Source organism: Eumetopias jubatus, unplaced genomic scaffold, assembly GCF_037043125.1.
Source record: "Eumetopias jubatus isolate StellerSeaLion01/CBP00866 unplaced genomic scaffold, mEumJub1_p1.0 scaffold_3, whole genome shotgun sequence".
In the NCBI taxonomy this organism is placed as follows: Eukaryota; Metazoa; Chordata; class Mammalia; order Carnivora; family Otariidae; genus Eumetopias; species Eumetopias jubatus.
The window spans coordinates 93,974,306-93,993,497 of NW_028274809.1; the positions used below are offsets into that span (position 1 = coordinate 93,974,306).

Consider the following 19,192-nt stretch of genomic DNA (forward strand, 5'->3'; position numbering starts at 1 on the left):
AGACACAAAGAAATGGAAAAACATTCCATGCTCATGGATTGGAAGAACAAATATTGTGAAAATGCCTATGCTATCTAGAGCAATCTACACATTCAATGCAATCCCTATCAAAATACCATCCACTTTTTTCACAAAAATGGAACAAATAATCCTAAAATTTGTATGGAACCAGAAAAGACCCCAAATAGCCAGAGGAATGTTGAAAAAGAAAAGCAAAGCTGGTGGCATCACAATGCCGGACTTCAAGCTCTATTACAAAGCTGTAATCAAGACAGTATGGCACTGGCACAAAAACAGACACACAGATCAATGGAACAGAATGGAGAACTCAGACATGGACTCTCAACTCTATGGCCAACTAATCTTTGACAAAGCAGGAAAGAATATCCAATGGAAAAAAAGAGAGTCTCTTCAACAAATGGTGTTGGGAAAATCGGACAGCCACATGCAGAAGAATGAAACTGGACCATTTCCTTACACCACACATAAACCAGACTCAAAATGGATGAAAGACCTAAATGTGAGACAGGAATCCCAACAAAATCCTTGAGGAGAACACAGGCTGCAACCTCTTTGACCTCAGCCACAGCAACTTTTTCCTAGAAACATGCCGAAGGCCAGGGAAGCAAGGGCAAAAATGAACTACTGGGACTTCATCAAGATAAAAACCTTTTGCACAGCAAACAGTCGACAAAACCAAAAGACAACCAACAGAATGGAGAAGATATTTGCAAATGACATTATCAGATAAAGGGCTAGTATCCAAAATCTATAAAGAACTTATTAAACTCAACACCCAAGGAACAAATAATCCAGTCAAGAAATGGGCAGGAGACATGAACAGACATTTCTCCAAAGAAGACATCCAAATGGCCAACAGACACATGAAAAAGTGCTCAACATCACTCGGCATCAGGGAAATCAAAATCAAAATCTCAATGAGACACCACCTCACACCAGTCAGAATGGCTAAAATTAACAAGTCAGGAAACAAAAGATGTTGGCGAGAATGTGGAGAAAGGGGAACCCTCCTACGCTGTTGGTGGGAATGCAAGCTGGTGCAGCCACTCTGGAAAACAGTATGGAGGTTCCTCAGAAAGTTGAAAATAGAGCTACCCTACAACCCAGCAATTGCACTACTGGGTAATTATCCCAAAGATACAAAGGTAGTAATCCAAAGGGGCACATGCACCCCAATGTTTATAGCAGCAATGTCCACAACACCCAAATTATGGAAAAAGCCTAGATGTTCATTGACAGATGAATAGATAAAGAAGATGTGGAGATATATATATATATATATATATATATATAGGAATATTATGCAGCCATCAAAAAAATGAAATCTTACCATTTGCAATGAGGTGGATGGAACTAGAGGGCATTATGCTAAGTGAAACAAGTCAGTCAGAGAAAGACAAGTATCATATGATCTCACTGATATGAGGAATTTGAGAAGTAAGACAGAGGATCATAGGAGAAGGGACGGAAAAATGAAACAAGACAAAACCAGAGAGGGAGACAAACCACAAGCGACTCTTAATTTCAGGGAACAAAATGAGGGTTGCTGGAGTGGAGGGGGGTGGGAGGGATGGGGTGGCCGGGTGATGGACATTGGGGAGGTTATGGACATTGGGGAGAGTATGTACTCTGGTGAGTGCTGTGAATTGTGTAAGACTGATGAATCACAGACCTGTACCCCTGAAACAAATATTATATGTTAATAAAAAAACAAGAAAACTACATTTAGATAATAATAAAACCAAGTTTAACTTTTCTGAGGGTTCTTTGCTTATATTTAGTAACTTGTCCAGATTTAAACTGTACAATGTGTCTTTCCCAAGACATTCAACTATTGAAGTCTTTATTCAACCATTTTATTCTTCTTAGCCTGCTTCCTAGGGGCTACCCACTATCAATATAGCTTTGTGATAAGCCAGTAATTGGGGTAAAGAATATGCTCAAACACCTGAGCCCATGAGACCTGCTGACTGATCTGCTGGGAGGGGGTGCAGGTGCATTTAAAGTTGCAACCAGTTCTGAAGTTTGGGCTCTCTTACATCTTCCCTGCACACATGTAGTTTCCCAATGATACAGGGATGCGTAAAAGGTGTATACAATTCTTCTATGGCTCTCATACATATAGTATGTCCCTATTAAATTTTTGACTAACCCACCAATTGCCTTGAACTAGAACTACAATCTTTTTTTTTTTAAAGATTTTATTTATTTGAGAGAGAGAGAATGAGAGATAGAGAGCACGAGAGGGAAGAGGGTCAGAGGGAGAAGCAGACTCCCCACTGAGCAGGGAGCCCAATGTGGGACTTGATCCCGGGACTCCAGGATCATGACCTGAGCCGAAGGCAGTCGCTTAACCAACTGAGCCACCCAAGCGCCCTAGAACTACAATCTTGGCCTAGTTCAGATACAGCTTTTCCTCATCCATTCTCAATCAAGTCCACTACTCTTAGATGGTAGAGCTACAGGTTTTTGCCCTCCACCCAGATCAAGTCTGCTCATCTGCCAACAGAACTGGTGGTTTTCATGACCAGCTTAGACTGGAAAGCCACAGTTCTCACCAACATAGATTGGGGAGGAGAAGGGCAGTAGTAACAGTCACAGGCAAAAGGGCCAGAGAATCCATCTATCTTAAATGAAACACCAGTAATTTTTAAAAAATAAATGCTTCTTAATTTGTTGTCTGCTTTTGGTAATTTCCAGTACCCTAACATAGTTGTTTTGCAATTTTTTCCAGTGTCATACCTTTTTTTTTTTTTTTGCAGAGGAGGAACTGCCAACTGTGTTATGTCACCATCACTAGAAGTCTTCTGAACATTTCTGCTTTTGAAAGAGTAAGAACATCTTACAAGTCCTTAGAGCTATTCTAAAATACCATTCTATCAAAACTATCAGGTCCTTTTGCACATATCTCTTTCTACTATCTAAAAAATGCACTAAAATCACAAAAAAATCTATTTTAAAAGCCATCATAATTATTCAGCTACACAATTTACAAGATTGTGGGCCATTTCTTTATGTTGTTGCTGCTATTCCCTTAAAGTGTGGTTGAGCTGAAGGTCCAGAGACTAGGCTGAACAAGGGCAAAACCACAGAGACAAAAATCATGAGTTAAATCCAGCTGTACTTTCAGTGTATTTTTCCAATCTCTGTAGAGCCTCCCTCCCAGGTATATAGCATTTATGCCCTTATTTTTTGTGTTGTTTTCATACTGCTGCTGTAACAAATTACCACAAAATTGGTAGCTTAAAACAAATTTATTATCTTACAATGCTATAGGTCAGAAGTCTAACAAAAGTCTTACCATGCTAAAATCAACTTGTCAGCAAGGTTATGCTCCTTTTGGAAGTTACACAAGCGGGAATTCATTCCTTCCTTTTCCCAGTTTCTAGAGGCTCCCCTCATTCCTTAGTTCCTGGCTACCTTCTTCAAATCCAACAATAGTAGGCCAAGTTCTCATATTACACCACTCAGACACTGACTCTCTTCTGCCTTTTCTCCACTTTAAAAATTCTTACGGAGCGCCTGGCTGCCTCAAGTCAATTGGGCGTCCAACTCTTGAGTCAGATTCTTGATTTTGGCTCAGGTCTTGAGCTCAGAGTCATGAGAGCCCCGTGTTGGGTTCCACATGGAGCCTGCTTAAGATTCTCTCTCTCTCCCTCTGCCGCTATCCCCCTGCCCAAGAACCAGCATACACAGTCTCTCTCTAAAACAAACAAACAAAAAAAAGAACCCTTGTGATTACACTAGGCCCACCCAGATAATCCAGGATAAATCTCCCAATCTTAAAGTCAGTTAATTAGCAACCCTAATTCCATCTGCTCCCTTGATCCCTGCTGGCCATGTAACCTAAATTCACAGGTTTTAGGATGTGGACACGTTTAAGTTGTAGACAGGTTCATTAGCCTGCCTACCATTCATTCTTATTAAAACCTCTGCTTGAGAAAGTCAATTACCATATGGTTTCACTCATTTGTGGAACATAAGGAATAGCATGGAGGACATTAGGAGAAGGGAGGGAAAAATGAAGGGAGGGAAATCGGAGGGAGAGATGAACCATGAGAGACTATGGACTCCAAGAAACAAACTGAGGGTTTTAGTGGGGGGAGGGACGGGTTAGCACAGTGATGGGTATTAAGGAGGGCACATATTGCAGGGACCAATGGGTGTTATATGCAAACAATGAATCATGGAACACTACATGAAAACCTAATGATGTATTGTACAGTGATAACATAAATAAATAAATAAATAAATAAATAAATAAATAAATAAATAAATAAATAAAAATAAAACCTCTGCTCAGTAAAGATCTCACAAATTTACATTTGGGCATAAATGTCTCCTAGGTTAATGTCTGTATCATTTCCAGGGCTACTTATTTTATAAGGAATCACAATCAAGGGAATAAATCTCTACTTATGGTTTTGGGAATCTGCCATTAGAAGATAAAGGATAGGTATATGAGGAGGTAGAGAGAAGTATCCAACAAATCACATCGTTAACGTCAATTACCTTGCCTAGACTATAAAAACTGATCATGCCTACATTTTTTTTTTTGCCCACATATCTTTTAAAGACCAGTTTTATAAAATACCCTTAAAAAAGTTAAACAGGCTTAGAGCTTATCTGGCAGGTGCTTAATATAAAAAGTGAAACTACAAGATTTCAAAATAGATGTAAATAAAAGAACTATCAAAACTGAACATTGCCATAAATGCCAAAATTCTATTTCCTAAAGTTTGATTTGAAAATGTTTTGTTTTTTTAAAAGATTTTTTATTTATTCATTTGAGAGAGAGAGAAAGAAAGAGCAATCAAGAGCACGAGTTGGGGGGAGGGTCAGAGGGAAAAGGAGGAGCAGACTCCCCGCTGAGCAGGGAAGCCCAATGGGAGGCTTGATCCCAGGACCCCGGGATCATGACCTGAGCCAAAGGCAACCACTTAACCAACTAAGCCACCCAGGTGCCCCGAAAATATAAGTTAATCATACATTAATTTTATCTCATTCCGAAAGGTCAACCTATGCTAATTGTGTATGTATGGCATAAATGAATACTTTACATAAGTTATCAAATGTTCAATGTCATTGTTTTAGTATTTAATTTTTAGAAAAGTAAATGTTTATAGATGAACACTTGTGTATGTTATTCTTCAAGTGCTAAGAGGCATGACAAGTAATTTATAACTTTGAAAATGTAAAATTTAAGTTTGTAACAATTATAATTTAAAAATTCTTTTAAAAAACAGGTATAAGAACTTTATGGGAGCACCTGGGTGGCTCAGTCATTTAAGTGTCTGCCTTCAGCTCAGGTCATAATCCCAGGGTCATGGATCAAGCCCCACATCGGCTGCCTCTCCCTCTCCCACTTCTGTTTGTACTCTCTCTCTCTGTCAAATAAATAAAATCTTTAAAAAAAATTATTAAAAAAAAGAACATTATGAAATCTTCTTAAGATGCCCAGTTCACATAAGGCCCAAAATACACAGATACCCTCTCATTTTCTGTCATTCTCAACCCTCTGCTGCTATACTCCACGCTTACCAAACTACTTGCATGTTTAAAATTCTTAACGTTAAGCATTTACATCGCTACTAATGCTCTTGTTCTGCCTTGAATTAATCTTTTTACCTAACTTCACCTGGCTTATTCTCACTTGTCTCTCAAGATTGAAGTGAGGTAATGCCTCCTTTGAAAACAATTTCCTGGCTTGATCTCTATTAAAAAGAGACACCTCCTGTGAGTTTGCATCAAGCCCTGTGCTGTCTTCCGTGGGAGCCTTTATCAATAGTGCTGCCACTATTCCCTTATGTAGCCCCCTACTAATCCCAAAGTTTACTGAACCAGGGATCATATTTTATCCTTGGTATCTCAGTATCTCACTCACAGTAAATGTTTAAAAATAATGTTTGTTGGATAAAAGAAAACACATATACCTTTAATATGGTTAATTATCAAAAGTTTGATTGCTGGCCTTCTAATCTTTAAGAAAGACCAAATGTAAAAAATGAAAGCAAAGTGGCAGACTGGCATGACACAGACCCCCCCCAAAACAAACCAAAACACTTTATAAAATATGACAATGTTTTAAAATACATAGCTGAACTTCAAAGAAAAAAAAGGAGATAAAAAGGGTGAGAGAAACAAAGAGGGAACTGAAAGGCAAAAGCAAGCACACAAGGTGACTCTGAAGAAACCCAGGGGATTATCAACTCTGGATTATAGGCCCTAATAGCTAGGAATTGGGGATTGGGATTTTATAGGATAAGCCTTTTAGCTGCTAGAAGCCTGCTAATGTGACTCACAGAGATGTGTGCAAATTGACCATGCTCTGATAGATTCAAGAAACTAAGAATTGTAAAAGAAAAGTCTGTTTATGTCTGCAAATACCATGTATTTTAGCCTAGCAGTGATAATGTGAATTATTTAACTCTGAGACTGATAAGGTATACCCAGCCCAGGGGAGGTGGTCTCTGGCATGTATCCAGACAAGGCTATGTCCAGAATTATCCCAGCTTCACAGTAAATATAAATAAAGTGAGATCTGGAAACTATGATTCCTGAGGGACGGGAAACAAAAGCAAAAATGAAACAAAAGCAAAAAGGGACTTCACCAAGTGAAAGATTCTGCACAGTGAAGGAAACAATTAACAAAACTAAAAGGCAACCTTCAGAATGGGAGAAGATAATTGCAAATAACATATCAGATAAAGGGTTGGTATCCAAAATCTATAAAGAACTTACCAAACTCAACATCCAAAAAACAAATAATCTTCTTCTTAAGATAGCGCAGAGGAGGGGCACCTGGGTGGCTCAGTCGGTTAAGTGTCTGCCTTAGGCTCAAGTCATGATCCCAGGGTCCTGGAATCGAGCCCCGTATCTGGGTTCCCTGCTCATCAGGGAGCCTGCTTCTCCCTCTGCTGCTCCCCCTGCTTGTGCTCTCTCTCTCGCTGTCTCTCAAATAAACAAATAAAATCTTAAAAAAAAAAAACCTGACATCCCAATTCCTACATTAAAAAAAAAAGGAAAGGGCAAAGGACATGAATAGACATTTCTCCAAAGAGGACATACAAATGTCTAACAGACACATGAAAGGATGCTCAACATCACTCATCATCAGAGAAATACAAATCAAAACTACAATGAGATATCACCTCACACTTGTCCAAATGGCTAAAATTAACAGCACACAAAATAACAGATGTTGGCAAGGATGTGGAGAAAGAACCCACTTACACTGTTGGCAGGAATGCAAACTGATACAGTCACTCTGGAAAAGTGTGGAGGTTCCTCAAAAAGCTAAAAACAGAACTACACTACAGTCCAGCAACTGCACTACTAGGTATTTACCCAATTCGAAGGGACACATGCACCCATGTGTTTATAACAGCATTATCAATAACAACAGCCAAATTATGGACAGAACCCAAATGTCCATTTATTGATGAATGGATAAAGAAGTTGTAGTACAGTAACTTTAAAAAAAAAAAAAGTTGTGGGGTGGTACACACACACACACACACACACACACACACACACACACAATGGAATATTAGTCAGCCATAAAAAGGAATGAGATCTTGACATTTGCGATGACTTAGATGGAGCTAGAGTGTATTATGCTAAGCAAAGTCAGTCAGAGAAAGGCAAATACCATATGATTTCACTCACATATGGAATTTAATAAAGGAAAAAGATGAACATGGGGGAGAGGGGAAAAAGAGAGAGGAAAACCAGAGAACAGATTCAACCATAGAGAACAAACTGAGGGTTGCTGGAGGGGAGGTGGGCAAGGGTATAGGTTAAAAGGGTGATGGGTATTAAGGAGGGCACTTGTGATGAGCACTGGGTGCTCGATCTAAGTGATGAATCCTAAGTTCTCCTCCTGAAACTAATATTACACTATGTATTAACCAACTGGAATTTAAACAAAAACTTGGAGGAAAAAAAATCTGACAAAACATATACAGGATTTACATGCTGAAAACAGTAAGACACTGATAAAAGAAATCAAAGAAGATGTAACCTGGAGAGACCATGTTCATAAAATGAAAGATTCTGCATAGCAAACATACCAATTCTCCCTAAACTATCTAGAGATTTAAGGTAATTACAATGAAAATTCCAGCAGAACTTTTGGTAGATATAAATAAAACAATTCTAAAATGTAAATGGAAAAGCAAAGAAGCTAGAAAAGTCAAAACAACTGTGCAAAGGAGAAACAGAGTTGGAGCAATCACACCACCTAAATTAAACACTTAAAAAACTACAGAAACCAAGAGCATCTAGACATATACCCACACAAATATGGCCAAATGTTTTTGACAAAGGCATAAAAGTCAGTCAATGGAGAAAGGAAGTTCTTTTCAACAAATGATACTGGAACAACTGAACATTCATTTGCAAAAAAGAACCATGACCCAAAACTCTTACCTTATACAAAAAATTAACTTGAAATAGATAACAGATCTACATACAAAATGTAAAACTTTTAAAATAAAACATAGAATTGGCCATATGATCAAAGTTAACTAGTGATTAAGTCACGTTGATAACATGGCCTTCTGATATGCGATGAAAAAGGCAATAAATTCACCTCAATGGTATTCTTTCCAAAATCCCACAACTCAACTGTTTTCAAAAGCAAAACAGAGACAAACCCAAATTGAACGACATTCTACAAAATACCTGATTCAACCTCCTCAAAACTGTTAAGGAGATGAAAAATAAGGAAGACTGAGAAACTTTCAAAGACCAGAGACTAAACAAACCAAAAAGACATGATGACTAAATGCTTGGATCCTAAAACAGAAAAGAGACTTTAGTGGAAAAACTAGTTAAAAGTTAAGCTAATAACAAGGGAACAATGTTGGTTTTGCAGTTTTGACACATATATCATGGTAATATAAGCTGCTAACAGTAGGGAGAGCTGGGTGAGGATATACTAGAACGTACTGGACTATCTTTGCAACTTTCTATAAATGTAAAATAAACCAAAAATTTTTTTAAGTTTATTTTTAAAACATATGAGAAAGCTCTGGGACCTGGTGCAAAGAGTTCTTAGACATGCCACCGAAACATGACCCATAAAGTAAAAAATTAATAAACTGACAGGACAACACACCTATTATAATGGCTAAAATAAAAAATACTAGCACCAAGTGCTGATGAGTACAAAGAGCAACTGGAACTCTCATACATTGCTGGTGAAATGTAAAATGGTTCAGTCACTCAAGAAATCAGTTTGGCCATTTCTTTTTTTTTTAATTAAGTTTTTAATTCCAGTATAGTTAACATACAATGTTACACGAGTTTCAGGTGTACAATACAGTGACTCAACAATTCCATACATCACCCAGGGCTCATCATGACAAATGCACTCCTGAATCCCCATCACCTATTTCATCCAATCCCCCCACCCACCTCCCCTCTGATAATCATCAGTTTGTTCTCTACAATTAAGTTTGTTTCTTAGTTTGTCTTTTTTTTCCTTTTGCTTGTTTCTTAAATTTTACATGAATGAAGTCATGTGGTATTTGTCTGACTTATTTCACTTAGCACTATAACCTCTAGCTCCATCCATGATGTTGCAAATGGCAAGATTTCATTTTTTTTTATGGCTGAATAATATTCCTCTGTGTCTGTGTGCATGTGCGCACGCGCACGCGCACACACACACACACACACACACTTCTTTATCCATTCATCTATCATTGGACACACTTGGGCTGCTTCCCTATCTTGGTTATTGTAAATAATGCTGCTATAAACATAGGGATCCATGTATCCCTTTGAGTAAGTGTTTTCATATTTTTGGGGTAAATACCCAGGAGTGCGATTACTGGATCATAGGGTATTTCTACTTTTAACTTTTTGAGGAGCCTCCATACTATTCTCCCCAATGGCTGCACCAGTTTGCATTCCCACCAACAGTGCAAAAGGGATCCTTTTTCTCCACATTCTCACCAACACTTACTGTTTCTTGTGTTTTTTACTTCAGTCATTCTGACAGGTGTGAGCTGGTACCTCACTGTAATTTTGATTTGCATTTCCTTGATGATGAGCAATGTTCAGCATCTTTTCACATGTCTGTTTGGCCATCTGGATGTATTTTTTGAAGAAATGTCTGTTCAGGCTTGCCCATTTTTTAATTGTGTTATTTGTTTTTTGGGTGTTGAGTTGTATCAGTTCTTTATATATTTTGGATACTAACCCTTTATGGGATAGGTCAGTTGCAAATATCTTTTCCCAATCAGTAGGCTGCCTTTTAGTTTTGTTGACTGTTTCCTTCATTGTGCAGAAGCTTTATATTCTGATGCAGTCACAATAATATGTTTTGGCCATTTTTTATAAAGTTAAAAATACTTACCGTATGACTAGCAATCTCAACCTAGGTATTTAGTCCAGTGAACTAAAAATGTACTTTCACACAAAAATCTGTTCACATATATTTATAACAGCTCTATTCATAAATGTCCAACCTAGAAACAACCTTAATATCCTTCAACAAGTGAATGAATAAACAAACTGTGACATACCCTCACAAAAGAATACTACTCAGCAATAAAAAGGAACAAGCTACTGATACAGAATACTTCAAAGGATCTTGAAAGCATTACACTGAAAGAAGCTAGTCTCAAACAGTTACTATATGATTCTATCTCTATGACATTCTTAAAAAGACAAAGCTATCAAAACTAAAAATATATCAGTAATTGCCAGAAATAATAATGGACAAGAAGTTTTTTGGTAGGCTACACAATTGTTGTATATCCTGATTATGGTAGGAGTTTTAAAAAACCTATATATATGTGCTGAAGTTCAGTGAACTATTCATTAAAAAAAAAGTCAATTTTACTATACGCTAATTTTTAAAATAAAAAAAATTTTTAAGTAAATGTAAAGGTTAAAAAAACTACTAACAAGTGATTTTCATTAATATAAAGAAATATATCACTAACAAGTACTTCATTAATACATAGAACGGTTTTATTTATTCAGCAAATATTTTTAAACTATGGACTATGTGTCAAACCCAGTTTTAGGAAATAAATATTAAAAAGCTGAACAGAATGAATATGTTTTGTCTGTGGAACGGACATGAATTGGGGGAGACTAGATATCAGACTGTAGTGGGTTACACAGTGTTCCCTCAAAATTCATGTCTATCTAGAAGCTTCAAAAAAAAAAGCTGAACAGAAATTATATAACAGCATTCAGAGTTTGATAAACATACTATGTAACATTATCTTACTAAACCCTCACAATTACTCTTACAGGTGCATATTATTTATTATTCTGTCTTTATCAACATAGAAATCAACTCAGAGAAATTAAGTAATTTTCCAAAAGTTGACAATAAGTATTTGAGCTAGAAATTAAACATAAGTGTGTCTAATTCAGTGTCTGGCCAAACAGTAGATATTCAATTAATGTTGAATGAATGAATACATGCAAAGTCATGCTCTATGATATCGTGCTGCTTTCTGATGTATTCTGTCATTTTAAATGTATATATTCACATTTTAAAAGATCAGAAGAGAATCTGGATGGATTAAATTAAATGGCAATGTACTAAATTCTCTTATATTTGTTTAAGTTAAGTTCACAGTTTTTAAAAGATCACACTAAAATGACAGGCATACCCAGTTTATTTGCATTTGCAATTAGTTTTAGTGTACTACGGTCTACTTGTTATAGCAATCACACTAGAATGAAGAAAAAAGAAGCAAAGGTATCCTTTTTCCTTTCTTAGAAATTCTTTAATAAAAAATCAAGGGGTGCGTGGGTGGCTCGGTTGGTTAAGCATCCGACTCTTGATTTCAGCTCAGGTCATGATCTCAGGGGCGTCGGGTTCCTTGCTTAGCATGGAGTCTGAGGATTCTCTCTCTCCCTCGCCTTCTGCCCCTCCCCCCATCTGCACACACGTTCTCTCTCAATCTAAAAAAAAAACTCAAGAGACCAACTCACACCAACACACTAATGTAAAACCAGTAAAAAAATTTATTTTAACTAGGTCTCCTTTCTTGACCATATACTCACTCACACTTGAGACATTTTGGTGGTGATATGCTTCAACACCACCCCTACCAAAATAAGATAAAGACCTTTTAAGTGTGATGTACCTCTTATATTAATTTATCACATTTATAATTTAGATATAAGTGAATCATGATGTTACCATGTAACTGAGATCAACATTTTATCTCAAGTCAATTTCCAACAATAAATACTAAGTTTTCTATGATATGTAAATGTTCTATGCTAGTCATCAGAATTATAGTTAGGCACTACCCTAGATTCTGAAATATATTGTGCAGAAAGAGTTAACAGCAGGCCTGTGACTACTATCCTTAGAATGGCCTGCATGTAAGGCTGACCTTTGGCAGGCTTCTAGGAATTTGGATTTGGAGAGGGTTCTCAAAAAAACCCTCCAATAGGAGTTACTCTGCTTGGGTGCCTGGGTGGTTCAGTCGTTAAGCATCTGCCTTCGGCTCAGGTCATGATCCCAGGGTCCTGGGATCGAGTCCCGCATCAGGCTCCCTGCTCCGCAGGAAGCCTGTTTCTCCCTCTCCCACTCCCCCTGCTTGTGTTCCCTCTCTGTGTCTCTCTGTCAAATAAATAAATAAAATCTTAAAAAGAAAAAAAAAGTTACTGTGCTTAAACTGTTTGTACAAACAATGTGGTTTATGCTAAAAACCTGCTCTCCTTCTGGGAGTCTGAAACTTTGTACCAGTCACAGGGTGCCAGCCCCCAAATATAAACCCAAGAGCTGAGCCTCTAACAAGCTTCCCTGGCAGAAAACGTTTCATACGTGTTATCACAACTAATTGCAAGGAAATTAAGTATGTTCTGTGCGACTCCATTAGCAAAGCACTCAAACACGAGTTCCTCCAAACTTTGCCTCAGGCACCTTTTCCCTGTGTTGATTTTGTTTGCAGACTGTCGCTGTAATAAATCTTAGTAAGTGCAACCATATGCTGAATTTTGTGCATCTTCCTAGCAAATCACTGAACCTGGGGGAGATGCTGGAGTTTCCCCAACACACACACTAAAAGTTACCTGAGTAAAACGTATACCTACCATCTTACCAGGCAATGTGCTCTTGGAGGAAAATCATTATTCATACACAACAAATCTTGCATAGATTGTGGAATAACATCTACAAAAACATTTAATAGTGAAAAAATTAGTATGTTCATTTTAAGGCAAAATTTTATAACATGTCTGAAAAAAAATCACATTATGTAACATGTCCTGCTAGTCCGTGTAGTTTTGCAATTGCTTAAGGATTTGTATCTAGGACTGGCTCTAAGATTTGGGATGACAGATGTCTCTCTCCCACTGTCCTTTATTTTTAAAAAGCCAGCCTCTAAAAACAAAAGTATTATTCTTACATGTGTAGTATTTCCTTTCTTCTAAGTCATGACTCAAACGTTTTCTCATCCTTCCTAGAAAGCCATGTTTTATCTGTTCTTCTTGGTCTGCCCTTGTCCTTACCTTTCTTCAAAATTCTACTTAGAATCTTGTCAACATCTTATCACCTCCTATGGCTAGTCTTTGCTGGCCTCTGGCCATCTTAAGTGTTCTTATAAAACCACTAACCAGCTTCCCACTTATTATCCATGCATCTTTAAGTACTTGTATTGCCATTTATAGTAAGATACTGACATAAATGATCCTTATTTATTCATAAATGCATAATAAATTCAAAGTATAAAGAATATTTGTTGATAAAAATATTTCCTTTTGCTGTACAGCCATCATTCCTTAGCAAATTTATATTTTGTTCATTTTCAAAATGAATAGGAGAACACTAAAGACTTGATGCTTTAACTGCGAAGCAATGAACAACCCCAACAAAATAAAAGATCAGTGCTCAAATCTTCTGATCTCCGATAGTATAGTTTTAAATGTGTATCTCCAAATTAAATGAGTTGATGATTTACTTGTAACTTCTATCATTAGGCACAGCTTTAATCACAACCAAACTGAAACTGCACAATACATATACATATACAGTAATAATGACTTAACTAACTTAAATCCATTCATCTTCTCTCATATCATAGTCTCCTATATGAGTTCATCTCAGAAACACTGATTCTAAGCCTCATCATTATAAGAGCTTCTCCTTGATCTTTCCTCAAATAACAGCATTCAAGATTTCTCTACCTTTAACAGTTCCTTCATTAGTCAGCAGAATGTAGGACCTGGAAATCTCTGGGCTATTATCAGACTTCCCACCAGTTGCACATATTTCCCTCATCCCCTTACTCCTAAAGTACATACATTCATATTCTGGTGTAATTATTTTATTTAGTGTATAATTGTCACTATATATGTGTATAGATGGTCAGTATTATCTGTCCTAGTTTATGAATCTGAATACAGATGCTAACTATTGTTTCTAAAAAGAATGCACAGAATACAAAAGGTAATATAATTTTATTCCTATACAAGAAAAAGTACAAATATTTCAGGCCTACACTTACAAATGATAATCTGTTTTGATGAGAAAAACTTTTTTTAATTTATTTTTTCAATTGAAATATAACTGACATTTAACAGTATATTACTGTCAGGTATACTACATGACAACTCATTAATTGTATACACTACAAAATGATCACCGTAAGTCTAGTCAATATCTGTCACCAGTTAACAAAACAACTTTCCTTGTCATAAGAACTTTTACAATTTGCTCTCTGAGTAACTTTCAAGTACACAATACAGTACTATTAACTATCGTTACCATGCTGTACATTAATTACATCCCCATGACTTATTTATTTTATAACTGTAAATGTGTACCTTTTGCCCCTTTCATCCTTTATAGACCGTATCTCCCTTACTGGACTGTAAATTTCTTTTAACTGTGGATTAAAAGTGCACTCAATAAATATTTGTTAATCTAATTAGTTTTGAAATGAATGCTATGACTGTTCTCTAAAAAGATCATATTCTGTTTCAGATGTAGGGAAACAACTTGGCAAATGTAAAACATCTCCAGAGGACATAACCTAATTAAGAGAACTAAATTCATAATTCAAAATTATAATCACTCTTACACTCAAGAGTTTCAAAATATGTAGTTAACAACTTACCTTCCAATACTTCATCCTTTCCTTCTTTATCAGTGGAGTCTTGTACAAGATAATGATGAGTGACTGAGAACTTGAAGTCGGCAAAGGAAATTTCATCTGATTTCTCTTCCCATGTGCCAGAAGTAAATATACCCTATATTTAACAACAAAATGGAAAAACATCCTCAAATATTTAAAAAGAAAATTCCCTTAAAATATTAACTATCAAGTGACATACAAAATTATAATTTCTGAATAATTTTGTGAGATCAATATATAAAATCAAGAAAATACAGTAAGTCCCATGCCTCTTACACACACACACACACAAAAAACCTCTCTACCATTAGCAGAATCTCTGAGTTACTTTTAGCTGAAAATGATAAAATATTATAAATTTTATAATTTAGAAAAAAACATATGGCAATAAAATGTACTTTTATAAAAATCTCAAATCTGATAACATCACTATATAGTAAAGAGCATTACTGGATATCAGAAATTGCTTAATGAAAAAGCAGTTTGTAGAATCAACTTGAGTGACATGACATTTGTAGCACTTATTTGCTTAATATGTTCTGCAACCATCTTTATCAAGCTTTGGTATTCAAATATTTTCATTTAAATAGCAACTCCTTGACTGGAAAAGATTTTAATTAAAAGTTCCAAAGAGCCCCCTCACTTATACAACATAATCCTAAAAAAAGGATTTTTCCCATGGGCCTCCAATCTCCCATAGCTATTCCTTCCACTGGAGAGGAGGTATATCGTCATTACAGCATATAGCACCACTATGAGGCAGGAAATACCAACCCAGCAACTTGGCAAGCACAGTCCAGTTTCAAACTACACAGAAAATACGTAAGGAATGAGTCTGTGAGTTGCTGGGTCTTTATAAAAAGTGTTTTCATGACCATACCTAATGTAGAACACTCAAATTTTTTATGTGTGTTGCTGGCAAAGTTAAGGGTATCTTATTATGTTAATATATCAAACAGCAATCTTTTTATTAAGAGAAAAACCATGTATGATACATATCAAAACCTATAATTTTATATGTTGGGTGTCTCTAAAGTGAGGTTAACCTATATTGAATTAAGACATATATGGCCCATACAAAATTCTCAAATTGTAATAAGCATTATAATGATATACACAAGAGCTTGGTATGCTACAAGGAATGCCCACTATAAAGCAGTTAAGGCTAAAACTAAGGACAAGGGAGAAGCCCAGAAAATGAGAAAAAACCTCATTTGTCAAGCATGCAGAAAAGCTGAAATACTCTATTTAAGTGATATAAAGAAACATTACCTGACCCTAATTTTGAATTCTGAGAACTACTGTTAACCTTACCAACAGCCATCAAGGAGGATTTGGTTGTATTCAATAAACAGGAGGTATCCAGGTTCTCTCTCCCAGACAATCTTTCTAAGATAATTAGTTCAACAGAAAACAACATTCTAATCTGCTTTCCTTCAATTCCATTATGATGCAGTCCTCTGACACCAAATTTCAGTATGGTGTATATTTACAATTAGAATCAGAAATGACAACTGTGGTTCAAAACTAATCTAGTGATTCGTCAAAAATAACCTCTAAGGGCTCCAATCAGACAATAAAAAAGAATGGAAAGAAATAAAACTATCTGCCTTCACAATGATCTGATATGTACCTAGAATAGCCAAAGCAACCTACAAACTACTAAAACTAACTGATGAGCTTATGAAGTTGTGGAATTCAAGATCAATATACAAAAACCATCTGTATTTTTATATACAGGCAGCAAACACTTGGAAAATGATTTTTTTATATACCACTCTTACATCAAAAATAAATTAATTAGAAATAGATGTAAAAAAAGATGAGCAAGAATTCCACCTACGAATGCTTCAAAACATTGATGAGCGATTATTAGAGACCTAAAAAGAGCTAAATGTACATGGATTGGAAGATACAACAGCATTAAGATGTCATTCTCCTCAAACAGATCTATAAATTCAACACCATCCTAATCAAAATTCCAGCAGGCATTCTGCAGAAATTGGCAAGCTGATTCTAAAACTAATATGAAATCCAAAGGACCTAAAATACTTAAAATAATTCTGATGAAAAATATACTACCTCATTTTAAGGTTTATTTTGCTATAGTAATTAAGACAGTATAGTACTGGTATAAAGACAAATAGATCAGTAAGACAGAATAGTCCAGAAATACATTTACACTTATACTCCATTTTACAACAGAGGAGCTAATGCAATTCAGTAGGGAAAGGGGAAAGGATGGTCTTTTCAACAAACGGTCCTGGAATAATAAGATATTCATATGGAGGAAAACGGAGGACAACTGTCTTTACAACCTTGAGATAGGCAAAGACTCTTTCCGACAGGACACAAAAGGCACTAACAATAGAATTAAAAATTAAGAAAATGAGGAACACCCAAATACATAAAGTAGCTAATAACAAACAAAAAGGAACTAATCAATAATAGTAGGGGACTTAACACCCCATTCACATCAATGGACAGATCATCTATCTAAACAGAAAATCAACAAAGAAACAATGGCTTTGAATGACACAATTGATTTAACAGATATATTCAGGATATTCCATCATATGACAGCAGAATACACCTTCTTTTAAGTGCACATGCAACATTCTCCTGAACAATCACGTTAGGCCACAAAACAAGCCTCAACAAATTCAAAAAGACCACCATGTACCTTTTCTGACAACACTCTGAAACTAGGAGTCAAGCACAAGAAAAAATCTGGAAAGACCACAAATACATGTACGTTAACTAACATGCCAATAAGCAATGAATGAGTCAACCAGGAAATAAAAGAAGAAATAATAAAATACATGGGGAAAAAAAGAAAATGAAAACATAACGGTTCAAAACCTTTGGGATATACCAAAAGTTTTAAAAGGAAACTTTATAGCAACAGGTCTACCTCAAGAAGCAAGAAAAATCTCAATCTAACCTTGTATGTAAGGGAACTTCTGTAAAAATAACAATTAACAAAACCTAAAACCAACAGAGGGCAGGAAATAATAAAGATTAAAGCAGAAATAAATGAAATAGAAACCTAAAAAAACATTGGAACAGATCAATAAAACCAGGAGCTGGTTTGTTTGAAAAAAAAAAAAAAAATCATTAAAATTGATAAACTTCTAGCCAGACTAAAAGAAGACTCAAATAAAAATCACAAATGAGGAAAAATAACAACATCAGAGAAATACAAACAATTATGAGAATATTATGAAAAACTATATGACAACAAATTGGACAACGTAGAAGAAATGGATAAATTCCTAGAAACATCAAAACTGAAACAGGAATAAACAGAAAATTTGAACAGATCAGTAACCTGCAAAGAAATTAAATCTGTAATCAAAACCCTCCCAACAAACAAATGTCCAAGACCAGATGGTTTCACAGGCAAATTCTACCAAACGTTTAAAGAGTTGGGAAGCCTGGGTAGCTCGGTCGGATAAGCGTCTGCCTTTGGCTCAGGTTATGATCCCAGGGTCCTGGGATCGAGCCCCGCATCGGTCTCCTTGCTCAGCAGGAAGCCTGCTTCATCCTCTCCCACTCCCCCTGCTTGTGTTCCCTCTCTCACTATATCTCTCTCTGTCAAATAAATAAATAAAAATCTTTAAAAAATAAAAAAATTTAAAAATTAAAAATTAAATATAAATAAAGAAGAGTTAATTTCTATTTTTCTCAGGCACCTGGGTGGCTTAGTCAGTTTAGTGTCTGCCTTCAGCTCATGTCATGATCCCACAGTCCTGGGCTGCAGTCCCATATCAGGCTCCCTGGACAGCAGGGAGTCTGCTTCTCCCTCTCCTTTTGGCCCTCCCCCCACACTTGTATTCTTTCTCACTTGCTCTGCTCGCTCTCCCAAATGAATTAAAAAAAAAAAATCTTTAAAAAAAAATCTGTTCTTCTCAAACTATTCCAAAATATAGAAAAGGAAAACTTCCAAATTCATTCCATCAGGCCAGCCTTATCCTGATACCAAAACCAGACAGACACCACAAAAAAAGAGAAATACAGGCAAATATCCTTGAAGAACACAAATGCAA

General features: G+C 36.1%; 1 protein-coding gene across 1 annotated transcript in view; it reads right to left on the reverse strand.

The window, feature by feature from the left end:
* The window catches only part of RAB3GAP1 (RAB3 GTPase activating protein catalytic subunit 1), a 117,412-nt gene that overhangs the window by 65,210 nt on the left and 33,010 nt on the right, over nt 1-19,192 (reverse strand). The window contains exons 4-5 of the mRNA XM_028101289.2: nt 15,126-15,258; nt 13,102-13,180 (exon numbers count right to left, since the gene is read on the reverse strand). Of these exons, the coding sequence (XP_027957090.1) occupies nt 13,102-13,180; nt 15,126-15,258 (212 nt within the window). The remainder of the gene's footprint in view (nt 1-13,101; nt 13,181-15,125; nt 15,259-19,192) is intronic.